Source organism: Manis javanica, chromosome 4, assembly GCF_040802235.1.
Source record: "Manis javanica isolate MJ-LG chromosome 4, MJ_LKY, whole genome shotgun sequence".
Classification (NCBI taxonomy): Eukaryota; Metazoa; Chordata; class Mammalia; order Pholidota; family Manidae; genus Manis; species Manis javanica.
Window position 1 is genome coordinate 7,793,712 of NC_133159.1, and position 27,443 is coordinate 7,821,154.

Here is a 27,443-nt window from a genome sequence, read left to right on the forward strand (position 1 = left end):
CCAGGATTTTAGTCTAGACCCCTCACCTTGTACTAATATTTTGCCACTTCCTTGAAAACAGCCAAGAATAAGATAACATGAAGCCCTCCTCAATCTGCAGCACATAACCCAACCTCATTGGCACACTTATTATTGCACTGAAAACCTACTTTTCTTTCACCTGAAGAGCATGTATCCTGCCCATCAACTAGTCTGTAACAGCTGTGTTGGGGTGGCTGCTGTGGGTCCTTTGTAGTACATAAGCACCTGCGTACATGCTAGGTGTTCAAAATGCTTAATGAGTCCATCAAATAAAATCTTCAAAATATACTGAGGATACAGGGAGCTGGCTGAGCTGCCATAACTTTCTCATCTGCAAAAGTATCTCAAAAATTTTAATACCATTTGTGGGAATTAGGCAGAAACGTTATTTTGGTACAGAAAAGAAAGGACTAAGCAACGTGCAGTGAGCTGTGGGTCATCAGGCCAAGCCAGTTTGACAATTAGAATCCTAGGCAAAAGCTGGTGCTGAAAAGAAATGGAATTTAAGATGGAGGTCTCCCTTGCGAAGGGTGTGAACCAGCAGGACTTCAGTAAGCTGAAAACACCAGTGTGCATGTCCAGAAAGCGGTCAGTTCTCCGGCTGCTTTACCCCCACCCTGGAATCTTGCCTTGGACACTGGTTGTCTTCAGTAGGTTTGCTGTCGGTAATTCAGTTTTAACTAACTGTCTTGGTTGTAGGAAGAGGGTCTGTGTGTTTGTGTGATTCTCAAACTGGGACTTGTGAGAAGTCAGCATGCAGCACAAGGACTTTACGCTCTGGACTTCTCAGCCTCAGCACTGTCACCAGGAGAATGAGCCTGGGGCGCTGGCCAAGTGCAGGTTATTCAGTGGGAAATGGTTTACACCCCGCAAGGTCCTTATTCTGTGTGATGCATTCTAGATTCTATTCATTACAGTAAAAGGTGCTAATGTATGACCACTGGTAGGGGGTCAGCAGCAGTTTGAAAAACACTGGATGAGATATCACTTCACACCAGTTAAGATGGCCAACATCTAAAAGACAAGGAACAACAAATGCTGGCGAGGATGTGAGAAAGGCGAACCCTCCTACACTGCTGGAGGGAATGCAAATTAGTTCAGCCATTGTGGAAAGCAATATGGAAGTCCCTTAAAAAACTAAAAATAGAAATACCATTTGACCCAGGAATTCCACTCCTAGGAATTTACCCAAAGAAAACAAGATCACAGATTCAAAAAGACATATGGAGCCCTATGTTTATCGCAGCACTATTTACAATAGCCAAGATATTGTAGCAACCTAAGTATCCATCAGTAGATGAATGGATAAAGAAGATGTGGTACATATACACAATGGAATATTATTCAGCCATGAGAAGAAAACAAACCCTCCCATTTACAACAACATGGATGGAGCTGGAGGGTATTATGCTCAGTGAAATAACCCAGTTGGAGAAAGACAAGTATCAAATGACAAGTATCCCTCATTTGTGGAGTATAACAACCAAGCAAAACTGAAGGAACAAAATAGCAGACTCAGACTCGAAGAAGAGACTAGTGGTTACCAAAGGGAAAGGGGGTGGGGAGGGAGGGAGAAGGGGATTAAAGGGTATTGTGATTAGCACATGATATGGTGGGGGCACTGGGTAGGCAGTATAGCACAGAGAAAAGACAAGTAGTGACTAGCATCTTACTATGCTGATGGGGGGTCGTGGGGTGGAACGTGTAATACTGGTGAATGTAGTAGCCACAGTGTTGCTCATGTGAAACCTTCGTAAGATTGTATATCAGCGATACCTTAATAAACACTGGGTGTGAGCCTGGCTACCGCGTCACCTGGGTGCGCTTTACAATTGTGGGATCTCAGCTCCTCCCTGCACCTCCCACATCAGGATCTGCATCTTACTTATTTTCATAAGGTGATTTGGGAACACCTCACAGTCTGAGATGGCTTGGGCAGGAGGTCACTGTCTCTGGCCTGCTGGGCTGGGAGGTAGTGCTGGGGACGACCTCTTGGGTCTTGCCTGCGATATGGTTCTGAGCATCTCCATGAGCCCTCGTTGCCTCCTTGTCTCTTCTGCCTATGGCAGATTCAGTCATACTTCCACTTAGGCAAAATTTCACATTTTAAACTATCCAAGGCTAATTTTATGTTAAATCACTTGATTTTGTTTTGCAAGGCTTCCTGCTTGCTATAGGCATAGTTAAGAGGAAGTAGAATTTCTTCAGAAGCAAGTGCCCATGTATTCCAAAGTAAAGCAAACCTAAAACAGGAAACATCGGAGGCTTTAAGGAAGGAATTAAATCTAATCCCGAAATGCTTTTGTGGGCACTGATTGCCTAGGTGTCTGTGTCTGTTTGAGTGTGAGGGAAGAGGGGGTACAGCTTTCAGACAGGTGTGTATACAAAAATAGCTGCATGCTGAGCTTAACATACGCAGTCTTCAAGGAGACCCAAAAGTCACCAAACGCTGACTTCAGAGCTGCCAAGAAAGATGAGCAGCTGCAGAGCTGAGAGAAGCGCTGGTCAGCCTGCAGAATGCTCCTGCCCCTCAGCCTGTCCTGCTGATGCTCTTTGGGGTCACAGCCACTGCTGCTCTTTGCCTGGAGGGGGGCCTCAGGAGCCACAACAGCAGGGTGAGTAGTCTCTGGGCAGCACGCTAGCCCATGTTCCGGCTGCTTTCATCTTTGGCCATCTGTGGATCCCCCAGCATTTCAATGGCCGGCTGTGTGTACAGGACAGACCACAGGGCTGAACTCTGTAGTTGCCCCTCAGCTGCCCTCTGGTAGCTGATGTCCCATTCAGAGCACTGAATCTCATTTACCTTCAGTTGTCCCATCTTGTGTTAGCTCTGAAACTTACGGGGAGTTTCTTCATGCTAGTGATCTCCTTCTGCTAGTCTTTGAAACATTAAGTGATGACGCAGGTCTGCTGCAGTGCAGTCCTGGAGCCACCACTGCCTGTGTGAGTCACACCTACTTCTAGAACCTTAACATATACAGTGCATGTTCTCACTGGCTCAGATTTCAGTGACATCATATATTTTCCATTGTGAGCATTTGTAACTTATTGAGGTGATTAATTTTTCTCTTTTCCATTTTGAAAAAGTGCCAAGAAAGAGTACATAAAGTTGACCATTAAACATGGATTTTTCTCTGAAATTACCAGATGAGTTTCAGACAAGTCATTTATCATCACATTACTCCTAGAGGCTTGCTACAGAGCTTGAAAGACTGGATATAATGTCTCTATCTGATCTGTCTCAAGGAACAATCTGGACATTCAGGAGTAAGACCAGTCACCTGTCAGGGAAAATGATACATTTTCTGACTTCCTAATTGAGGACCTCAGCAAAGATTATGGTCAGGCAGATCAAGCATTTTATTCCCTTGACTGAAAATTCTCAACTTTTCCTTCTCTAATTAGAGTGATGTCATGAAGGTGTTTTTTTAGCTTTCTCACCCTTTGAATGAAAATGTGATTTACTGTTTTGGAGCATCTTCTGTGTTTTTTTGAAGTAAGGGAGGAATTATGTATCTTTTAATACTGGCTGAGCCAGATTGTTGATTTTTTTTTCCCTCTGTCTTCTGCTTCTTTTTAAAAGCATATGCAGGAAGTGACAGAAATAAAGAAAAACAGCCTCTTGAGTTTCCCTACTTGGCAGTACAAACAGATCTCCCAAGCCAGTGCGGCTCCCTTCACAGGAGGAGAAGCCAGGAAGGTGTCCAAATGGCAGGAAGGGCTGTCCCTTCAAAAGTCTACGCAATGAGATGAAACGCCCTGCAGGAGTTTCTTCTGGAAGACCTCCTGCAAATGGAGCTCCACCAGCGACCACTCACGCACAGTGGGATTATGTGTCCGCATAAAATGTAGTGAGCAGCTGTGAGTTTTCTTCATTATGCACTTGTCTTCTCTTTCCCATGTAATTTGAGAAGTATTTAAACTCCAAAAGTGTCCGATACTGAGTGTCTTGAGTAATTTGGAACCCAAAGCGAACATTTTTGGTAAGGATTTTTGTCTTTTTTACTTTACCAAACTCAGTGTAGCCATCAGCCTTTCCTTCCGCCTTCACTATGTGCTTAGAAGTTGCTCTGTCCTTGTTTTCCTTTCTTGGATTTAAAATAGCTAAAGGTTACATATTTAAGAGTTCAGAATGACATCTTATTTCACTTTATGTTTATATAACTTTGTCTACTTTAAAAAATACTTCCCTCAAATGAAAAGCAAATTTTTGACATTGCCTCAAGAGCAAAATGATTATTCCTTATGTTTTAGCCACAATTAACTTAAAAACAAATGTCAGGTTATTAACAATGTCATGCTGACATACTTAAGAGAGTTGCCTTTGAAAGTGTTACTGTGAAAAGCCCATACTAATTTTAATCAGTAAGGTAGTAGTAGTTTGTTACAGTTCTTGTGGATCAGCTTCAGGTTTGCTTTATGAGGAATGAAGTCTATTTATAAAATAAAGTCTTACTTCAGTCCAAATACAGTAAGGGATGCTGCTGCCTCCCTGGAGTCTGCTGGCTCCACCTTCTACTACAGGGGCCCCCAGAGCCTCAGGATCCAGACTGTGTTCCGTGACAGATACATAGATGCTGATGTACACTATGTGTATAATTGTTATATTTCCACACTCCTCAGTAATCTAAGATAGTGAATAATGGTTAAATGATGGGGATTCCTGTTTCTCTGCAAAGCCCCATGAAGATCAGGATGCCAGTCTCCCCAAATGAAGTTAGGAGTAAATAAGCCACTCAGTTACAAACCTTAATCAAATTTTGATTAATTCCCCATTGCACTGAAATCCTAGTTTGATTGCACATATTATGATTCTTGAATCATAGGCTCTAAGGAAAATTATCCGTATGAAGGTTTTTAGATAATTTCTGGAGTTAAGGAGGTTCTGAGGGTCAAGCCTAATGCTGGGCAAACCGGCAGAGGCTGGCTGGAGGATACTAATAGTATTCTCTTCTCTGGACACCAGGGGAGCGGACTCGCGGAGTATGACTGCTGACCGTTCTGTTCTGTTTTCCACAGAGCTGAGCTCATATTCATAATGACTAGCTGAGTAAAGTATAATGTGATGGAAGAGCCTTAATAGCATCCACATTTCCAAACACAGCAGCTTTAGGAAACCAGTAACTGGGTCAGTGCACAAAGGAAGATGCCTGCCAGAAAGGCCAGCTAACCTTCAGAACTTTGCCTTTTAAGATTTTTCTAGAAGAAAAGCATGTTCATTGTTTTTCAGTTCCAACTGGGGCCATACATAGAGTCCTTACATTTGGGGAGTTTAACTTTTAACTAGGTCCTCTCTGAAGGATAATGAGGTTGTACTAATGATACTGCCAGGACATCTGTCCACTCTAAGCCTACCTTAGTGCAGGGGACTTAATAAAATGCTAACTGGCATCAACTGCACGTTAGACTAGATGAATATGCTCATGAGGAGTAAATTAGGGTAAAGCAGGTAAATTAGGATAATTCCCTACCATCGTGTGTTTGGGAGACTTAGTGTACCTTTCTGTAGTTCCATATGCACAAGCGTGTGGATTCGGGTCATCAGGACCTAGACAACTCTAATTCATTCTTTTGCATTTATTTCTAGTATTTGGCACCAGAATAGATCCTTAACTGCTGAGGAAGAATTGAGTGTGACAATAAGCACTCGACAGAAATACCTCCATAGTTTTCAGATTTTAAGGCTGACAGCAGTCCCTTGTAGGCCTTTGGAAACTCAGACCAGTAAGCTCGGGAGATCCTCCAACAACCTGGTCACCAGCACCTCGCCAAGGGATAGCCCACATCTTAACAGTAGCTGCTTCAGTAGAGATGTGGATACCATTTTAAACAAACCAGAAGAGGGTTTTTTAAAATCCACTTTTTAGGTGCTAAAGAGAAGGAAATTCTGTTTTTAGACTAGAAAGAAAAATGCAAAGGACAGTGGGGCTACCCACTATTTCTGGCTTCTCATAACCCCAGTAAAGTTAACACTAATTTATCTTTCCCATTTGTAGTTAAGTGACCAAAAAGTACATGTGTTTGTCTTATTAAAATAACTGTCAGCTGGAGAAAAAAATTATACACACTGGAGAACATTGTTTTTTGGTGATAGCTCTTGTAACATGGTATCGATGCATTAGCCTGTTGGTTCCCGTCCTTGTATTTGCGCAGGAGTTCTCTGATTTGATTTGAGCAAACTGAACTCTAAGGTTCTGCAATCTGCAGAAGCAGTGTACCTCCCGAGGAGCAAGTCTGTTCCCTCGTTGGAGGCTTTCAAACAGGATGGAGGACCCCACTGTCAGAGCCATGTAGAGGGCTCCAGCACTGGCGGTGTGTTCAGACAAGATCATTTCCAAGGTTCTTAAAAACCTCAAGTAATATAAGACAGTCAAAATAATTTAAGGCAAAACCCTACCAATAAAATGGGGAAAAACCCTGAAGGCAAAAAAAAAAAAAAATTGAGTAATTAGGAAATTAAACAGCTAGACAATCTGGTTAATAAAGGCACATTAATAATTCTTGTAATTAATGCAGATTCTGCAGGGGTGTTTTTTGCAGAATACTATTATTTTGTTCCTTTATCTCTAGAAAATGAAAAATCCGTTAGTTTTTTTTTCCCTTTGCTTTTACCCAGAAATTAAAGGTTGGTAAGTGGTAATTAGCACAGCTCCTGTCAAAGCCAATTGCCTAATGGGGACCGACACTTGACTTGAGTTGAAAGAATGGAATATGGCTAATGAAGAGTTTGTTCGTCCCAGCTGCTCTCTTTGACATTCTTTTCTCCTCCATAAGAACAGGCGTGCCCTGCTTGCTCCCGCTCCTATTTTTAGACATATTGCTGTGCTGCTGTTTCTATTCTAGAAGGCCGGGAGGCACCGTAGTGTAGGGAAGGTAAGTGGTACCAGGGGCATTATAATGTGTTTGCAACCACTCTCACTACACATTTGGGCCAGAGTTTGCAGACTAAGGTCTTTGTCCTATAGACCCATAGACAGGATCCTCCTAAGGACACATCCCTGTACTTTGCTCCTGCCCCACCTCTGCACCTGGGGCAGATGAACAGGAACCACTCTCTGTAGTCTAATTTGTGCTGAGTACCAATGTTCTTCCTTATACATTTTACTTCATTGAACCCTTAATTGTGGGGCCTTAGGATAACCTCGTATTTTGGAAATGAAGGTCCCAAAAGGTTACTCAATGTGGGTTTGTCTCATTCCAAAAGCCAAAGTACTTTTTCTATTATCCTATGCAGCCGAGATCTATCAAGTACATACATCAGTATCAACACCCAGGCTGATCAACAAAAGCTCTGCTGTGTACTTGATAAATAACTTCAGAAAATGTTTTTAATTCAGTAGGATAAAGATGGAGATGTCAGTGTAATTGGTGAGTACAGACATCATTCAAATTTCTGGGATGCAGGCTTTTACTACTGTGCTAACTGTACAGTGCTCACAAGGCTGATTTACTTACATCACCCCCACAATGATGAAAGTCAGAGGTCTCTGGCAATTATGTTGTTGACATGTTAGGCCTTTGCTTGTTGGAGTTGACTCCAACTCACTACATTGGTGTAACAAAGCCAGTGATCCGGATGTAGAGTAGAAGAGTGCATGGATCTACCCAAGAGAAAATACACCTAAGTGGAAAGGCACTGGAATTAGGGCCTGACTTGGATCCTGGCGCTCCCATTAGCCTTGTGGCAGGTGGCAAGTCACTGGAATTCGCCGAGCCCTTTGCTCATGTATGAGAGGTGACAAGCCACACCCCAGCTAGCTCACTTATTTTTGTGAGGCTCCAAGGAGGTAAGTGCTAGCACACAGCAGACTGCAAACTGGTAGAAAAACCCTCAAGAGGCATTAGGGCCCCTCTAGGGGCATTTCGAAAATGTGTGGGGCTGCTTTCAATTGTCTCAGTGCCTGGAGGTTGCTTCTGGCGCTGAGCAGGTGGGGGGCTAGTTTTCCTGCAGTGCACAGGGCAACTCCATCCTCAAGACTTCTTGGTGTCGTGGTGGACCGTCACATGGGTGAGGACCTGTTCCAGATAATCTTTGCTGAAACATAACTGTTTTATATATAAACACGGAGTACTTCCCCCAGTTTTTATGTGCTCTGGAGTTTTCAAGACTGCAGCTATTCTGCAAATCAAGGATGGATAGAGGCATCCCCTGCGTTTCCAAAATTCTGGTTATGCCACTTCACTTTTACAAAGACCTATGTTAGTACCTGTTTTGCTAATGAAGCGATCCAAAGAAGAGTTTGCTTTTACAAAAAAAGGTGGAAAGTGACAGAAAAGACAAGTAATGATTCTATAGCATCTTACTACACTGTTGGACAGTGACTGTAATGGGCTATGTGGTGGAGACTCGATAATAGGGGGAGTCTAGTAACCATAATGTTCAAGTAATTGTACATTAATGATACTAAAAAAAAAAAAGATGGAAAGTGAATATAGCACCCAGTGCTGATTGTGCAGCGAGCCGCTATAGAGGCAGTGCTCCCCGGGCAGCGAGAGGGGCCCTGCTAAGCTCTTCCCCAGGAACCACCCTCAGCATTTTCACATTTAGCCACCAGAGCTTTGAATAGTGTCTGAGCATCTGTGCTTTTTCTTGACTTATTTGATGCATTTGTTAGTACGATGTGTTCTATCAAAAAACCTGAGAGGTTATTTTTTGGGTGTGGGACTGCTGAAAAATTTTTCCACGTAAATTAACGGTACGTGCTTCTTTTCTTTATGCCACTTTTGCTTAGGAAAGGTTTCACAGGAACACTACTTTTGGATGATGGGGGAACTTGTATGTTATTTTGTCTCAAACTTCACCATTTTGGAAATCTCATTACAAAAGGCAATGCTGCTTGTGGTATTTGAGAGACAGTCACCACACACCCCTGCCAGCCTGCCGCTGCCATATTCACTGTCATCCAGTGCGTACCTCTGACAGCTTCATTGCACCTTTGGTAAAACCATATTGACAGTGATGCATTGAGATACATCCCATTTTATTGGAAAGTTCTTTCTTTTTACTTCTTCTGAAATACACTTGGGGTGTATATGGACGCTTTTCACAGTATGTGTGTAGGTAAGTTAACAGCTCTTAATTTCATTTAAAGATAATTAAGGCGACATGACAAAAATGTGCTATTAAGAAAGAACTGTGGGGGCCAGTGGGAACTAAAGGTGTAAGGCATGAGTAAAAGGGTGCTTGCTGGGTAGATCTAAGCCCTTCTAGAAGATCACAGAAGGAAACAGTTCTTGTTCTGTTTGTTTTCTGCACTCTGCTCTTGCCTCAGGACTTTTTATTATTATTATATTTCTTAATAAGTAGCCAATGTATCTCTTAATAGCATTCTCTTTTCCTCTAAGCATGCTTAAGAAAAAACCCCAATAAGTCATTGATAACTATCACCCTTTCCCTGCAAGGAGACTGTGTTGTAGTTTACAAAACCTGAAGGGACACGTCTGAACAGAGATAGGAGATACATAAACCAGCAGCCTCCGCTTCGCACCCAGAGAGACTTGGAATCATAGCACATGGAAATCAATTTAATGACCTTTTATACCCCCTACTGATAAAACATATTAGAAAACTGAAAAGAGTTTCACAGTGGTAACATGTAATATCACAATACTGAATGAGATATTAGAAATCGTGAATTAGACTCTCCCTGTCCCTGTGGTCTGCAAACTTTATGTGCCTTTAAACAAGCAAACAAAAAAAATTCATTAACTTGAGAAACAAGTTTGTGGGCATAAACAGCACTCTTTTATGTCACCTCTTTGCCATTATTTGTGATTAAAATTCTGAAGTTCTAACAAGGATAGTCTGAAATAGGACAATTTCTTTTCACAGTCCTTGACAATTACTTTTAAACAGAACATAAGAACATCTAATCAGAGGTGGGATATTGTCGGTGCAGCTAGATCATTCAAACTAGGTGGAAGGGCATATGGTGAGGCCTGGACTAGCTTTTCTGGAGGGGCCGTGGGGTGAGTCCTCCAGCCTGTTCCAGGAGAACATGCTCTGAGGCAGGGGGTAGAGCAGTGTATGTAAGTAGCCAGAATCAGGCTGAAGGTATTTACTGATACTAAAAAAAGGTCGCAGGGTTTTCTCTGGTACGGTCTGGCCACAGCTATGTGGGAGCTTGTTTAGCCCGTTTAGGATTCTGCGGCTCTCCAGGCAGTGAATTCTTCCTTGCTGAAACATTCCTGAGAGAATGCAAGCTCTGTATCTGCTGGAGGCGCAGGCTGAGTTCCTGATTACAGGCCTGTTGAACAGTTTCCGTCTTCTCCATGTCCCAGTTCAAAGCAACAGCCAACATTTTGGAGTCTTCCTTGGTAACCAACTGTGGCAAGAATAAGAACCACTGAGAACCGCTACCTCTACCCTCACCGGCTGCTCTCCTGGTTTTCTTTGGGGAGTAAGATTAGGTAATACCAGTTTATGTTATGCTGAAATGCCAGAGCTCTATTAAATTGTCATGGGCCTTTTCTTACTGTATGACACCAACATGAAAGGATCCTTGGAAAGAAGTTTACTTGGAGCAACTATAAAGTCCCCTACTTATAGGAAATTTAGCCAAGCATAAGGCAATGCAGTTTCCTTCCTGTCTAGATTCGCTGGGAAGGTCCTTGGGACAGGGTCAAGGCAAGGATAAGAAGTTAACACTCACTCTGATGGTTTCTCTGTCAGGCACAAAAGTTCCCGGGCCTTAGAGCCGTCACTAGACGGGCCCCTTGTGTGTGCCTTTCTGTTACTTTATGTGCCTTCATTGACACAGAACTTTTTCAGCCGCTGAAGGCACCGGAAGCCATCTCTGGTTGGGCCCTGCTCTTCCTGACTGTTGGGTTTAGTCATTTAATTACCCGTGTTTGATGATCTGAGGGAGTGCAACCATTTTGTTTAAGCAGTTTTGATTTAGATTAAATGAGATGTTTGCAAATGCTCTGCATATAACAGGCCAATTGGCAGCTATGATTCAGGGTCTGCAGAGGTGAAAAAAAATTCCCTGTTCATGCCTCTGCAGGGCAATACCACACCTCCAGGGGGAGCTGGTCTCTGCATTTCAGGGTCCCTGGTTCTTGCCCACCTCCAAATCCTGACTAGACAAACTCAGCTCTGGAGCAGGCTTCTCCTTCAGTGCAGTCAGGACCTGGTTTGTAAGTGTCATTTTGGTGTTGCTCGGTCTACTAATACCCGTGTCAACTGCATCCATCTTGTCAGGTTTGGACTCTGCAAAGCAGATGTGAGATGAGGGTCAGCACACATGTTCACTGCATAAACATATAGCCATACAGAAGAACATACAGTTTTTCTGTTTCCCAAAATTACCTAATACAACTGAGAAGACCCCCTCCCACATATTTATACACATTGGAATTGGGTCCGGGTACCCGAATGAAGATGTACTACTACTACTGCTATGTATAATATTGTTACTGTTCTACATGTATGTAGTGAAAAAATATACCATTGCATTTGGTGTCAGAGATATGACATTTTGTGTCAGTGATGTTACAAAGACCCAGCCAGAGTAATCAGCTGGGCAAGATACAAACATTTCAAGACTGTGATATAATGAGTTATAAAAAATACATATTTGCTCATTCTTATGACCAAATATGTATTTCCCAGGTATATTTGGTCTTCATCCAGTTCCTGAAAACACTGCAGTCTTAAAGGTGAAACAGGTGCTTTGTCATGTTAATGAGAGACTTTTGGACCCATCACCCACGGGTGGGGCTGGAGGATGAATCAGCCAATGGCCAATCATTTAGTCAATCATGACTATGGAATGAAGCCCTCAGAAAACTCATGAGAAGAGCTGGCTCAGTCTCTGCTGTGCTCCGCTTTCTCTGCTTAGTTGGATCCTGCTTCCTGGTCGGAGAAGCTTCTTCACTTGGGGAACCAGAACGCCTCCACGTGCCGCCGAGCCAGGCCCCAAGCTCCACGAGCATAGAAGCTCCTTTATTTGGGACCTTGCCCTCGGTCTCTCTTCATCTGGCTGTTAACTTGTATCCTTTATTAAACTGGTAAACATCTAAGTGCTTTCCTGAGTTCTGTGAGCTGCTCTAGCAAATTAATTGAACCTAAAGGGGAGGTTGTGGGACCCTCCAATCTGTAGCCGGTAGGTCAGGAGCACAGTTAACTGCCTGGGGATCTGGTGCTGGCTCCAGGCAGATGGCATCAGAATTGAGTCGAGCTCTCCAATACCCTGCTGGTGTTTGAGAATTGCTTGGGGGGTGTGTGTGTGTGTGGGAAGACCCCCTCCCACATACTTATACACATTGGAATCGGGTCCGGGTACCCGAATGAAGATGTACTGCTACTACTGCTATGTATAATATTGTTACTGTTCTACATGTATGTAGTGAAAAAATATACCATTGCATTTGGTGTCAGAGATACGACATTTCGTGTCAGCAATGTTACAAAGACCCAGTAGCTGTGGCTCCCCATTTTTTGATATATAAACATTCGGTTCTCTCTGAGGACAGGCTCTGCTGCACTGAGTTCCTGGTGCGCCTCTGCCAGTGAGCCCTACCTTGCTGCTTGGACAGGATGCTGCCTTCCTTTTCCAAAGCCTGCAGGTAAAGCTCTAGGAGCTGCTTGGACTGACGGGCTTCCTCCCTCTGGTCAAGGACCTGCTGGAGGGTGTTCTGGAGCCCCTGGACTGTGATGTGACTTTGGCACAGTTCCCGAGCCAGGTCTGAACATGGAACATCAATTAGCACCTGACAAACAAATGTGGTGTTTACGAAATTGAAAAGTACTTTCTAAACACGGTGTTATAGCTCTCAAACACATGTTTTCAGAGACAGTTCTGTTTCCCAAAATTACCTAATACAGCTGAGAGTTGAGAGAGAAGCAGGTAATTTTTTTCAGTTTTCCTCTGGTGAGAAAATTAGGGAAACAGTGCCTTAGGGCTTCAATATAAACAAACAAAAAAAATCCTGACATTAAAAAAAACAATTACACAGAATATAAAGGAGGAGGTATACGATCATTTACCATGAGTCAACATGACGTTTTAACCTTATACGTTCTTTATTATACATGTTCATAATTTTAAGACTATTTTGAAGACTTTAAAAAACACTCAGCATTTAAATAACAGTTCAGTCTGTAAAATAAGGGAGACCTTACTATTCTAAATTTGCTATAAGGATAATTATTATTATTATTTTTTTTTTTGAGAGGGCATCTCTCATATTTATTGATCAAATGGTTGTTAACAACAATAAAATTCTGTATAGGGGGGTCAATGCTCAATGCACAAGCATTAATCCATCTCAAGCCTAATTCTTGTCAGTCTCCAATTTTCTGAAGCATAACGAACAAGTTCTTAGATGGTGAACGAGTTCTTACATAGTGAATAAGTTCTTACATGGTGAACAGTACAAGGGCAGTCATAGAAACTTTCAGTTTTGATCACGCATTATGAATTATAAACAATCAGGTCAGATATAAATATTCATTTGATTTTTATACTTGATTTATATGTGGATCCCACATTTCTCCCTTTATTATTATTATTTTTATTTTTAATAAAATGCTGAAGTGGTAGGTAGATGCAAGATAAAGGTAGAAAACATAGTTTAGTGTTGTAAGAGAGCAATTGTAGATGATCAGGTGTGTGTCTGTAGACTATGTGTTAATCCAAGCTAGACAAGGGCCTTAAAACAAGGATAATTATTTTTAAGAGGGCTCTGTATTTTGGCATATACAGCCTTAGATTAAGAATGGTCCTCATAAGAGACCAAGCAATCTATTGTAATTCTTGGACAGTGATTCTAAACTCAGCTGTTCTTTAGGCTCACAATGGGACTTAATAAAAACTACAATAATAAGAGCACTTAATATACCAGTGAGCAAACAGATGTAAAACTCTTACAACATAAAGTGACAGGCTTCTTTGAGGTGGAGATTTTAGTTGTTTTTAACTTTCATACTTCATCAATTTTGAACGATTGATAGTAATATATTCACAAGGTTCAAAGTTCAAGAGGTTCAAACCTTACAAGGTGGGTACTAGTCCCTCCATTTTACAGATGAGGAAAATGAGGCTACAGAGGTCAGTGACTTCCTAAGGACCAGTGGTCTTGGTTCAAAAGAGTCCGTGTAACTGATCATTGCTCTTCCCTTCCCTCCCGTCTTTCCTGCCCGCCTGCAGTCCCTGCCGTCGTGACCTTCCTTGATCTGTCACGTGGCAGCCTCTGCAAGGCCCTTTAAGTGTCCTAAGCTTCTCTGCGGAACCCAGCTGTGAGGACTCGGGCTCACTCATACCATGATGTCCATATTTTGGTAAGACCTGTTGGGCTCCTCATCCTGAGGGTCTATCACAATATGCTAGTCTGTTGGGAATGGAAAGGATCTCACAACCTCTTTCTTAAAAAAGGAAAAAAAGATTTTAAAAAAATCAGGCTTGCTCCTGCCTTCCCTCTTCCTGGAACACTCTGGCCCCAACCTTTCCATGGCTCCACCTTCCCTTCAGCTCTATTCAACTGCCCCCATCTTGGGAATCTGCCAATGTTTACCAACTACACTTCTATGAATTTACTCTATGGACAAGCATATGTGCAAAATGACATGGGTCTTGAGATTTTTGCAGCACAGTCTGGAATAACAAGACTGAGGACAACCCAAATGTCCACCAGTGGGGGACACTTGCTAAATAAATTATGATATGTTCAAGAAATGGAATACTATGCAGAAGTAAAAAAAATGAGGATGTCTTTTATATACTGATCTGGAATATTCTCCATGTGTCTCTTTAAAACGGCAGATATGCTTCTATTTTTAATATAGGGGAGGAGAAAATATGTGTGTTTGTACAGAAAATATCTCTGGAATGGGAAAATGACAGGCTGGTTGTCTCCAAAAAGGGAAACCTGGGTGGCTAGGGTTAGGAGTTAGACATTTCCTGGCATATCTTATTTTATTGTGCTTCACTTTATTGCACTTTGCAGATACTGCATTTCTTATGGACTGAAGGTTTGTGGCAACCTGGCGTTGATCAAGTCAGTCTATCAGTGCCTTTTTGCCTACAGCTTTTGGTTACTTCCTTTCTCTGCATCATATAATTCTTGTACCATTTCAAACTTTTTCATTATTTTTATATTTGTTATGGTGAGCTAGGATCAGTTATCTTTCATGTTACTATCTAATTTCTGGAGTGCCAGAAACTGCACCCATATAAGACAGTGAACTGAATTGATAAATGTGTGTCTGATTGTCCCACCAACCTGCCAGTCCCCCATCTCTCTCCCTCTCCTCAGGCCTCCCTATTTCCTGGGACACAACAACATTGAAATTAGGCTGAGTAATAACCCTCAGTGGCCTTTAAGTTTTCAAGTGAAAGGAATAGTCCCACATCTCTCACTTTGAGTCAGAAGCTAGAAATGATCAAACTTCTTGAGGACGGCATATCAAAAGCTGAGATAAGCTGAAAGCTTGGCCTTTTGCACCAAACAGTCGAGTTGTGAATCCACAGGAAAAGTCCTTGAAGGGAATTCAAAGTGCTACTTCAGTGAACACACGAATGATAAGAAAGTGAAACAGCCTTATTGCTGATACGGAGAAAGTTTAGTGATCTGGTTGGAACAAACCAGCCACAACATTCCCTTAAGCCAAAGCCTCGTCTCCAAAGCAAGGCCCTAACTCTCTTCAATTCTGTGAAGGCTGAGAGAGGTAAGGAAGCTGAAGGAGGTAAGGTTGAAACTGGCACAGGTTGGTTCATGAGGTTTTAGGGAAGAAGCCGTCTCTAACATACAAGCGCAAGGTGAGGCATGTGCTGATGAAGAAACTGCAGCAAGTTATCGGGATCTAGCAAATTAATGGAGGGAGCTACACTAACCATATCTTATTTTATTGTGCTTCACTTTACTGCACTTTGCAGATACTGCATTTCTTACGGACTGAAGGTTTGTGGCAACCTGGCGGTGATCAAGTCAGTCTATCAGTGCCTTTTTGCCTACAGCTTTTGGTTACTTCCTATCTCTGCGTCACATAATTCTTGTACCATTTCAAACTTTTTCATTATTTTTATATTTGTTATGGTGAGCTAGGATCAGTTATCAGGGTAGACGAAACAGATTTACATTGGAAGATTCCATCTAGGACTGTCATGCTAGAGAGAATGCCTAGCTTCAAAGCTTCAAGGACAGGCTGACTCTTGTTAGGAGCCAGTGCAGTTGTGACTTTAAGTTGAAGGTGGTGCTTAATGATCATTCTGAAAATCCTGAGGCCCTTAACAATTATGCTAGATCTGCTCTGCCTGTGCTCTTAACAATGGAACAACAAAGCCTGGATGACAGCACATCTGCTTATACCACGGTTTACTGAATAGTGTAAGCCCCTGTAGAGACCTACTGCTCAGAATAAAAGATTCAAAGTATTACTGCTCACTGACAGTGCACCTGGTCACCCAAGAGCTCTGGTGGAGATGGATGAGATTAATGCTGTTTTCATGCCTGCTGACACAGCATCCACTCTGCAGCCCATGGATCAAGGAGTAATTCTGACTTGTCTTATTATTTAAGAATACATTTTGTAAGGCCATAGCTGCCGTACGTAGTGACTCCTCTGATGGATCCGCACAAAGTCAACTGAAAACCTTCTGGGAAGGGTTCTCCCTTCCAGATGCCATTAAGAACATTCAGGATTCATGGGAAGAGGTCAAAATATCAACATTAAGAGGAGTTTGGAAGAAGTTGATTCCAACCCTCATAGATGACTTTGAGGAGTTAAGACCTCTGTAGAGGAAGTCACTGCAGATGTGGTGGAAACAGCATGAGAACTAGAATCAGAAGTGGAGCCTGAGGATTGGTCTAAATTGCTACCATCTTATGAAAACTTTAATGAGTGAAGATGCCGTGAGGGTTGTTGAAATAACAACAAAGGATTTAGAATATTATATAAACTGAGAGAATTACAATTATAGAATATTATATAAATTGAGAGAATGGACTCCAATTTTGAAAGACATTTTTACTGTGGGTAAAATGCTACTCAAACAGTATCTCATGCTACAGAGAAATCCTTTGTGAAAGGAAGAGTCCTTTGATGTGGTAAACTTCACTGTCTTATTTACAAAAGTGCCACAGCCACCCATCTGTCACCAACCACCACCCTGATCAGTCGGCAGCCATGGACACTGAGGCAAGACCCTCCCCAGCTGAGAAGAGGTGAGGGAGTTGCACTGTGACTCGCTGAAAGCTCAGATGATGGTAAGCATTTTTTAGCAATGAAGTATTTTTAAATTAAGGCATGTACATTATGTTTTTAGACATACTGCTATTGTACACTTAACAGAGTACAGTACAAACATAACTTTTATATGCATTGAGAAGCCAAGAAGTTCACCTGACTTGATTTATTGTGAAATCACTTTATGGCGGTGGCCTGGAACCAAACCCGCATGACCTCCAAGGTATGCCTATAACCTTTTTTTCCTGAACAGCTTTACTGAAATATAATTCACGTATCATACAATTTACCCACATTAAGGTGTACAATTCAGTGGGTTTTAGTATATTCACAAAGTTGTGCAATCATCAGTTCTAGAACATTTTCACCACTCCAAAAAGGATCCCTTAAAAGCAGTTACTCCCTATTTCCCCTCAAAGCTCCCTCCCAACCCCAGTTCTAGACAACCACTAATCTATCTACTGTCTCTATGGATTTGCATATTCTGGCCATTTCATATACATGCGCTCATAAAATACATGGCCTTTCATGTCTGGCCTTTTTTCACTTAGCATGATGTTTTCAAGGTTTATCCATGCTGCAACATGTATTAATACTCGATTCCTTTTTATGGCTGAATAATATTCCATTGTTTGGAATTATCACATTTATCCAGTTATCAGCTTATGGATGTTAGGACTGTTTTCACTTTTTGGCTACCTGTATGTCCTTGTGTACTTCTTGGCTTTTGAACCATGTGAATGTATTTATATTACTTATTCAAAATAAATATTTTAGTTTAAAAAAAAAACCCAAAAAGTCACCTCCTTGAAAGGACTCCTGTTGAACTTTCCATAGAGAGCAGCCCCATCACTCTTGGCACACTGCCCTGTCTGATACGCTTCCTGTTTTTCTACCTCCCTCCATCAGAATTCAAGTTCTAACAGAGCAGGGACTGTGTCTGGCTTGTTCACCACTGTACCCCAATGTATGGGACCATTCCAGGCACAGGGCAGGGACTCAATAAATATTTATTTTTTGAGTGAACAGGTACTATTTTTATTCCAATTTTATTAGAGAGGAAATGTGAGCAGAGAGGCTAAATTACTGGCTCAAAGTCACAGTGATGGAGCTGGGATTTAATCCAGTTACTCCAACACCACACTCTTTGGCAGTACATCCTGGACCTCCACAGTGGGCCTAAAGTAGTCTAGGTCGGGGCTGGGCCTCTAGAGCTTCAATAAGCTCCACAGGTGGCTCTAACGCAGAGGAAGGGTTGAAAAATTCCTACTTTAGGTAAGAGAATTAGATAATGAAGAGTCTAAGAATTATTTAAAAATGAGGAAATAATGAAATTATTAACGTGGAAACTAAGGTGTTGGGGGAAGCAGAGGCCAGATGAGTGTGGCTGAGGGTTGTGGAGGAGGCTTACTTGGAGGTCTTCCTCTGATAGGAGGATGATGCTGGATAGATCTTCTTTCAGCTGCCTGGCTACATTCTTCCACTTCAACCCTGTCCCATTGTCAGTTTCATCTACATCAAAGGACTCCTGGGAAATCCAAGCTGTACCTCCATCTGATACATGGGAGCAAATGCCAGTCATTGATTATCTCAAAGCGCCTTTTGCACCCCCTCCTCCAACACAACAATCTCAAGGATGTCTGCCAATCCTTTCGACTGACCATTTAGAATACTTTCAATGGTGAAGGAAGCACCTTTTCTCAAGGAGTCATGGGACAGCCAATCCCCACCTAGGACCTCAATTTTCTCTCTTCAGCTTATTTCTGTGTGGACTGCTCTGTATTCTTTCATGGAAAGAAGCCATTTAAACCCAAGGTCATGCATACCCACGATCCTACACACTTCCCTTTAGGTGAAGTTTGGTGTCTCTGGGTGTGTTCCATTTTTGTATGAAAACACTTAATTCTTACAGCACTTCCTCTGTGCTTGGGTATCGATCCCACCCTTCACTGGAGGAGCTGTAGCCACTGTCTGCTGTCCTTGGGGCCTGAGCACAGGTGGTTGGTACAGCCACCATTGATGAGTGACGTCTTCACTTTAGTGGCGTGGGAACTTTCCTCAAGACACTTCATTAGCCCTCCAATCCTTGCTCTTCAATATCAGTTCCCCTTGCTATCTCCAGCAGTAATGACAGCAACAGATAACAGTTATTGAGCCTCACTGTGTGCCAGGTGAGCTCTAAATGGTTTCTATCAGTAGTTCCCAACTGGGACTGATTTTGTCCCCCAGGGGCAAAATGTGGAGGCATTTTTGTTGGTCACAGTTGGGGTGAGGAGGTGCTACTGGCATCTAGGTGGTAGAGGCTGGGGGTGCCATTAAACGTCCAGGAGTGCACAGGATGACCCTGTGACGATGCAATGAATTCTCTAGCTCTAGTGTTGGCCAGATATGTACTATTTCTATTATTCTTACAACAATGCAAGGGTACAGGTACTGTGTTATCTCAGTAAGGTGCTGAGAAGTTAGGTGTCATGGAAAGTAAACAGCAGAGTCAGGATTCATGGCAGGCAGCCCGACTCCAGCTGCAGCACTCACTTCTCTGCCACGCTGCATTTTTGTTACTGTGGGTTTGTGAGTTATTTGCATATTGGGCCCACGCCTCATTTATCTTCACCCCCCGACTCAGTACCACATCTGGCACGCAGAAGTGGCTCAGTAAACGTCTGCTGCATTAATGCTTAAAAGCCAAACGGCACCCAGATACCTGTTAGTAAAATGAATTGCAATGGGTGTTGTATTGTGTAGGTCACTTTATATGTAAGGCCAGTGTTTCTTACCTGAATTGTTGTATGTCCACTTCTCATTACCAGCCAATGCTACAAATTTCGTATTGGAAGGCAGACACAGGAAGTAATCATCATCATCCACTATGGTGCCATCCTCTGCCAGGACCAGGGTGACCGGTGCCAGGGACTTATCAATGGCCAGAATGTCACATGCTGAGAGGAATACAATATTTGGCATTTGATAAGTATCCATAAGGAATTTACATCTGTCTTCGCACCCTCAATACCTGTGCCCCCAGAGCCTAGCAGAATTCCTGGTAGGTAATATGAATCACAACTTTTAGTACTGATGTAATACCATGTGCCTGGTACTGTTCTAAGTTTTTGTGTACAGTACTTAATCTCCTAACAATCCTACGAGGCAGGTATTATTCTTATTCCTATTTTACAGACATCAAACCCAAGTTAAGTGACTTGTCCAAAGTCACACAGTTAGTAAAAGGGCAGAGCTGAGACTTAAACCCACAGTTTGGCTCCTGCAAATGTGTTTCCTCCAGCTACTCCAAATCCACACTGGGAGGCATTTGCATCTTTACTTGGGTGAACAACAAACCAAAGTCTGATTTGATTCCTTGTGAACAAGCAGTCTTTCATTCATTTACTTAGTGATCATCTTAAAATCTGTGTCAAACGTCAAAAAAAAAAAAAAATCTAATGCTTTTTGTTCTTTATAGTATTTTTCTTTGCAGCATTTCTAACCCATAGGAAAGTATGAGAGAAGCAGAAGTTTGTATCACTGGCTTTTCATTATTATTATCCAGGCAAGAGGCTTCATCCAGGGCAGGTCTGTACCATCCCATTCAGTGACAGCAAGGCCTAAAATGCTAATGGGACTTGAGTGAGTAGAGAAGTAGCCCAGAGACTACAAATGTCATTGGGCAACGTAGTGTACCCACCCAAATACAACAGCGAGCCTTGTCTAGCACAGCTCTAGAGAACTTAAGCACTTACACAACCCGCTGTGCCAACTGCACCCAGCTAATGCACTGAAGGGACACTCAAACTTAAATACTCCAATGCCAAGAAAAAAATACGTAAACACATACATGGCACAAGCCATGTCAGTAAATCATTTATAGTGCTTTGACTGCTCCTGGGTCTCCAAAAGATTTGTCTGATATCTGCTGGGGCTTGGTGACTGAGAGTAAGCACTGAGCACTCTGACATACATTGTGACTACATGCCTAGAGGTAACTCGCACGTTTAACCAGTAGAAATTCTTTGCATAAACAACGAAGGTCTGATAACACTTGTAAATCATCTGAATCTATCATTTTTGAGAGTTCCAACGCTCCTGTAAAACAGGGAGGTAAATACAACTTTAATGATGAAAAAACTGAGGGTCGAGAGATGGTGACCAACGAGGTTAAGTGCCCAGTAACAGTGTGGCGCCGGGGCTCAGAACTTCTGTCGGCTGGGTCACTCACAGCACACGTTCCTGTCTGGGCCTCTGCAGTAGCTCGGGAGCAGCTCTCTCTTTATCGCAGAAGTGCCTGCCAGGGCTGGCCCCTCAGTACTCACTGAGGTGGTGCTGGGGTCCCCACAACCCGAATGGCAGGAATACTCTTGGCTGGGTTTGGCCCAAGATCCGACTGCTCTCGGCACTTAAGCCGAGTCTGCCTTAACTGCGCATTGCTTCCCGTCCTCCTTCTAACATTGAGTCTCACGACGAGATAAATGCTTTGAAACATGTAAATCGCTATACCCATGTGAGTCATTTCTGTCCCAATGCTCCCTCGAGCTACAAGAATCCCTAGGTTTGCCCCTGCCGGACAACCTCATCCCGCCCCGTCCCCCTTCTCCGCGCCGGCCGCGTGCCAACCCTTGCTCCTCAGCTCCTCGAGACAGGCGGCCGCCACGCCGTGCTGCTCGCGGCTGTCATTGCGGCGCAGTAGACACGGCTTTAGAGCCCGGATCTCGCTGGGTTCCGGAGCTCTGGCGCTCCCGGCCATCTCCATCCTCTTCGGGGTGGCACCTGACTAGCTCCAGGAAGCCGGGCAGGCTTAGAGCGGGCACCCAACCTCCCCAGCGACATGCCGGGAGATGTAGTTCTCTCTGTAGCAAATCACGCGTGGGAACCGAGGCACGCCGGGAGATGTCGTTTTAGTTGTTCATAGTCACGTGTCCCTTCTGAGCATGCTGGGAATTGTAGTCTTATTGAGTTCAAAGACGACCTGGTTGCGTTGGACAATTCAGCCCAGGAGGTTTTTTTCTGCCTTATATTCAGGAGTTGTAACTGCGCGTTCAAAATGAGGGCAATACGGATTTATTCTGCCTAATGAAGGACACGCATGTATACTACCTGGATTTTTAGAGCACTCCTATTTGTATATATAGATGCATAATATTAATACTTTAACAGTCTGTCTTTGTACTGTGTTAATTTGTTTTCCCATTTCAACCTGAAAAGATCTGTAAGATGTCCTAACCTTCAGGTTGTTTTGAAGAAAGCCAGTTTTAAAAAATTGATGAGAGTAGTTTTCAGTCTTGCTGGAAACGTGACAGAGAAGCGTAAGATGCTCACACATTTCCACTTGTTCGATTCCCTGCTTCCGCTGTGCAAATTGGGTTGGGACCTTGGAACGAAATGCTTTAGTAACTAGATTAAACATTAAGGTCCCAAAGACAGCGAGTAAAGGAGAAATGCGAACTACATCACTGTTTGACGTTGTCCAGATGCTGCCTGACAATGTATTTGTCCTTATTCTAATACGACTACCTACGGAAAAGTCTGTGTTCCTCTTCCACAGTGAAAAACGAACATTTAAGATTAAAATATTAATAACAAAAAATTCAAAGAGCTTCTTCTCTGAAAGGGGAGGGGCATTTTTTGTAAGCAAGAAATAATTGTCAGCCCATATTCATTCAGGGTCAGCTTCATACTGTGTTTATGAAAGGAAATCAAATATTGTCTCATAAGAAAAGAGTAGGCGTTTAATTTAAAAGTGGTAGGAAATGTTAATTGAGGCAACCGTTTTGAATATTGCATGATCAAAACACAACTACATTATGAACTGATAGTTCTAATGTATGTAACCTTTTTGTGTCTTTTCACATTTAACTTAGAATCTAACAGCTCAACCGATATACAGTAATAACGGTTTGCAGAACCCCCTCCTCTCGAAAAAGACCTCGTTTCTATGTTCTCTTAATAGACTCGCATACGTCCAAGATGCTGTGTGTGTGTGTGTGTGTGTGTGTGCGCGCGCGCGCGCGCGTCCTAAATTAGGAGCAGGGGTTGTCTTGGATCTTTTTATTTCTAGTGCCTACCAAAGTGCCTGGAGAATAATAGACATTCAACAAACGGCCCTGAACTGAAACAATTTCCAAATTTCTTCTCATTCATTCATTGATTAAATATTCATTATATTAAATTGATTACATCCATTCATTGATTAAATCGAGTCACTGCATGTGCCCAAGGCACTGTGGGGATGGGCAGAGATTAAATTCAGTAAGAATAATACGCATTAAAGAATTCAAAAAACGACAGACTTCAGATCTTTCTGGAAAGACAAGGCAGTAGTAGTGCCCCGCCCCTCCCCGAGAGGCTCCCCCATCGACAGGCCCAGTTTCGGCTACTTTAGTCTGGGCGGGAGAGGGCGAGCGAGGGCGCTTGGGAGAAGCCTCGGCCAGCGACAATAGATTAGTCAGGCCTGGGAAAGATGGCGTCCTCGGAGCAGGCAGAGCAGCCGAGCCAGGTAAGGGGAGTGGGACTGCCCCACCGCGGTGGCGGGGATGCCCGGTTGTGGGGGCGCTCGGCGTGAGGCTGGGAGCCTGGTGGGGACCCTGGGCCTGGGAAGGCGGGGTCCCGACCTCTTGGCCCCTCCCGAGCCCCGCCCCTCCGCAGGTTCTCGCCGCCGGGCCCCTCCCCCGGTGACCCCCCAGTGACCACATTCCCGAGCCGGGACCCCGCTTCCCGCCTGCCCGCCCCGCGGGTCCCACTTCTGGGCCGGGCCGGCGTCGCGACCCTTGAGAAGCCCCCGTGCTGCAGCTGCGAGGGCTCCTGCGTGAGGAGACGGGCGAGAGGCTCGGTGGCTCCCGGCTGCTGTCTCTCGGGAGGGGCCCGTCCCCAGGGCCCCCACTTGTCCCCAGCCTCGGTCTCCCGGCCTTGCCCCGCGGCCCGCCTTTTCATCTTTAGTCACCCTTGCGCTTCCCCTGCCAAGGTGGAGGGTCGGAAATGTACTCGGATCCTCAGTGCTTTGGTAGGAAGGGGACTCAGTGTAAACAACAGGCGCCACCAAGCTTTTGGCTGAGCATCGGGCCCTGCTTCCCAGAGTTTGGTTTTCAGGCCAAGAGCTCCGCTCTAGCTTTTTAGCCACAGATTCAGCCAAATCCCAGTCCAGGAAGGGGACTACGAGGATCAGCGCTGATGTCTGTACGTCTGCTGTCAGGAAGCAGTGGATGAGGCCTCTGAAGGGGTTTGTAGGCCAGAGGTCGGGTGGGTTGGGGTGAGGAGGATGGGGGTAAGGGGTACCTTCCAGTTACTGATTGGGTGCTGTCATGCGGAAGACAAATTACAGTTATTATCTCGTTTAATGCTAATTACAATCATGAAATACAGGCTATTAACTGCTGTTTCACAGAAGTGAAAAAGAAGGGTCTGAAACATGTCCCATATCATGTGCCCGAGTGAGTGTGGATTTGAATCCAGATGTGTGTGACTCCACTAGTTAGCCACACATATTTAAATTTAGGATTAGACAGAAGAAGAAGAAAATGGTTTCAACCTGGACCTCATTGTACATCTCACTTCCATGAAACACCTGCGACTCTTCAGAAGCCTACTGGCATTTCACTTCCTTCCCAGGCGGAGCACTGCTTGGTGTTTCTTACTGTTTTGTTCTTCACGGTCACGGTAAGTCTGTTACAGGACTTGGATTTAGAGGAGTTGTGTGTTCACCAGACCAGCTTCTGTTAGTGGAGCCAACGATTCAGAAAGATGTCTGGATTATAAAACATGGGAAATAAGTAGGACTGATTCTGGCCACCTCACAGTCAGACTCTGGAGTGTGGGGAGTGTCTTGAGACAAGAGGCCTCCTTTCTTGCCTTACCCCTCTTAGCTTACTGAGATCCTGAGGCTCCTCAGATTTGGGGCTCCTCTGAGCTGTTGCATGTTAGGAATGCCCACAGCCTGGAATTAAAAGGGTGCTTTAGGACATTTAATTTGCCAGTGTTGTGAAGATTATAAAAATCTTGTCATTTGGGACAACTGTAGTCCCCAAGGATTCTTCTGGTTCTGGAAATTGTCCTCTGCATGTGGAAAGGATCTAAGGCCCGTTAAGGGGGCTTGGCCAGCACTTGTTTGGTTTCCTTTGCCCTCCTTTCCAAAGTGGCAGAGATGGATTGCATCAGAATACTGGCAGCCTGGGGAAAACTCCAACTCTTCATGCCCAGTTCTGTCACTTATTGTCTAACAGTAAGCTGTAAAGAACACTTTTTAAGTGAACCGACTCTAGCAGTTGCTTGTCATTTCAAGTCCTCATCAAGTTGGTTTCCCATTTCTCTAAAGCAGTGATTGAAAAGACTGTTTGGATTCCCCCAAACCTCGTTTCTGTGTGAGAAAATGTTATGCCTGTGGGGCTTCCAGTATTCTGTCTCATAGAACAATTGTTAGTTGGCCTTGTGGCATCAGGCTTTCAGAAAGATTAAGAGTCAATAATGAACCTTTTCTTCCTTTGAGAGGTAGTGTACAGCAGTGGTTGAAAGTATGGGCTCTGAAGCCATTTGTACTGGTTTAGAATACTAGCCTCACTGCTTATTAGTTGTGTGACCTTGGCTAAGTTGTTTCTTTAGTCTTAGTTCCTCCATCTATAAAATTGGAGTAATACTAGAGTGTCTCATAGGGTTGCTCTGAAAACTGAATGAATTAGCTTATTTTAGAGCAGTGCCTGACATTGTGTGTTATTCCATTCAGTAAACCAGTTTTTCACTTGAAAATGATCTAAACCCTTTTTCTAGGCCTTTCTTCAAGGCCCTGTTATAATGTCTTTTGGGGGATGAGTTTTCATGTGTTCACCACCAGTCCCCTAAAGTTGTATTTATATATGTTCTGAAGTAAGTTTCTTGAAATTTAAAGGAACACTAAGATTTCAGTGACAAACTTGCATTTTTACAATTTCTTTCTAGTTTAGAAGAGCGTCTGTTGGAATTACATTTATTGCTTCAAATCCTTGGTCTGTTTTCCCCACATTATTCTGTTCTCCATGGTTAATCTGTTATCAAAGTCCCTTCTAGTCTATACATGTTATGGCCAAAGGGAATGGGAAATGTTATCCCTATTTTTATACTTTCTACCAGCCTTTCTGTCTTCAGTGAAGATCAGAGGCATGTTTCAATTGGACTGTTTAATGGTTATTGAATGTTATTATAGAACATAAATTTCAAATCTGCTCAGGTTCACTGGGTATAGTAAATTTTGGATTGATAAAACACAGGAGCGGGGAAGGAAAAAGTGCAGTGAATACATTGTGGAGTGGAAGAGCATGGCCTTGTATTCTGACAGACTTTGGTTTGGATTCCTGCACTCAGTCACTGTTGGACTTGTTAGTCTACCCCTCTGAAGCTCAGTGTGGCCCTCTGTAAAGTGGTAGTAATAATAGTTACCCTAGAGGGTTGCTCTGAGGGTTGACTGAAATCACAGATGTGAAGAGCATCTGGTGCATACTAAGTGCCCAGTGAGGATTAGTTTCTCCAAGTCTCTACCTGAAGTTTTGGAAGTCTACTGACCTCTTAAATTACAGTAGTTCAAACAAGATACTTTGCCCCTTAACATTTATTTTGAAAACTTTACAACCTATAGAAAAGTTGAAAGAATAATACAGAATCTTTCTTTGAAAAAGATCGGATTAAAGATGGCGGCATGAGAGGTGAGACAGAGACTTCCTCCTAAAACCACATATAATATGAAAATATAATTAATACAACTAATCCTTAAAGAGCAACAGGAAAGAGGGCTGTGCCAGACTGCATACACCTGGAGAAAAGAATAAACCTCACGGAACAGGGTAACATACCAAAGCTGTGGTCTGGCGGGACCCAAGCCCTTCCCTCACCCCAGCTCACTGGTGGGAAGAAGAGAAATGGAGCAAGGAGGGAGTGGAGGGCTGGAACTGCTGAACACCTAGCTCTGGAGATTTGCTCTGGGAGCACAAACCTACATTTCATGGTGCTCTTCTGATTAGAGGGCTTGGAAAGCTAAGACAGGCAGAATACCTGGAGAGACTGAGATTCCAGCCACTTGTAGAAAATAGGAATCCATACCCAGTTGCTCTGGGACAAAAGAAAAGTGGGCAATCTGAGAGATTTCCCAACAGCAAGAGGGCTGCTAAAGGGGAAAGGATTACACAGAGCTTACTGCTCAGGAGAAAGGGCAGGTAGACAAAATTGTCTGGGTGCACTCTGCCCAGCAGGTTGGGAACTTGCATGATCTTCAGGCACTCCAGCC

General features: G+C 43.4%; 3 protein-coding genes across 5 annotated transcripts in view; 2 read left to right on the forward strand and 1 right to left on the reverse strand.

Moving 5' to 3' along the window:
- Nucleotides 1-1,610: 1,610 nt before the first annotated feature.
- On the forward strand, nucleotides 1,611-9,386 carry CORT (cortistatin). Its single transcript, XM_036999741.2, is given in 2 exon segments — nucleotides 1,611-2,636; nucleotides 3,605-9,386. Coding segments are annotated over 2 exon segments (351 nt in total). The 5' UTR covers nucleotides 1,611-2,567; the 3' UTR covers nucleotides 3,887-9,386.
- Nucleotides 9,387-9,525: 139 nt separating this feature from the next.
- DFFA (DNA fragmentation factor subunit alpha) lies at nucleotides 9,526-22,049 on the reverse strand. Its single transcript, XM_017666290.3, has 6 exons — nucleotides 21,818-22,049; nucleotides 19,987-20,148; nucleotides 18,621-18,763; nucleotides 12,546-12,735; nucleotides 11,091-11,233; nucleotides 9,526-10,346 (listed from the first exon to the last, which is right to left on the reverse strand). The coding sequence occupies exons 1-6, from the start codon at nucleotides 21,951-21,953 to the stop codon at nucleotides 10,134-10,136; spliced, it is 987 nt and encodes a 328-aa protein (XP_017521779.2). The 5' UTR covers nucleotides 21,954-22,049; the 3' UTR covers nucleotides 9,526-10,133.
- A 1,543-nt stretch (nucleotides 22,050-23,592) lies between these two features.
- PEX14 (peroxisomal biogenesis factor 14) overlaps nucleotides 23,593-27,443 on the forward strand; it is a 166,584-nt gene continuing 162,733 nt past the window's right edge. For 2 of the 3 annotated variants that reach the window (XM_073233183.1, XM_073233184.1), the window contains exon 1: nucleotides 24,635-24,853. In XM_073233183.1, coding sequence (XP_073089284.1) covers nucleotides 24,650-24,853 — 204 coding nt within the window. In that variant the 5' untranslated portion in view covers nucleotides 24,635-24,649. Of the gene's footprint in view, nucleotides 23,697-24,634; nucleotides 24,854-27,443 lie in introns of those variants that run through there. The other variant, XM_036999993.2, reaches the window with a different exon arrangement.

Coding starts and splice junctions, on each gene's coding strand:
- DFFA (XM_017666290.3), bottom strand. CDS start 21,953: ATGGAGATGGCCGGGAGCGCCAGAGCTCCGGAACCCAGCGAGATCCGG. Junction 11,234..12,545: donor CATCCTGTCCAAGCAGCAAG/GTAGGGCTCACT, acceptor TCTGCTTTGCAG/AGTCCAAACCTGACAAGATG. Junction 10,347..11,090: donor TGTCTAGTCAGGATTTGGAG/GTGGGCAAGAAC, acceptor TTCTTGCCACAG/TTGGTTACCAAGGAAGACTC.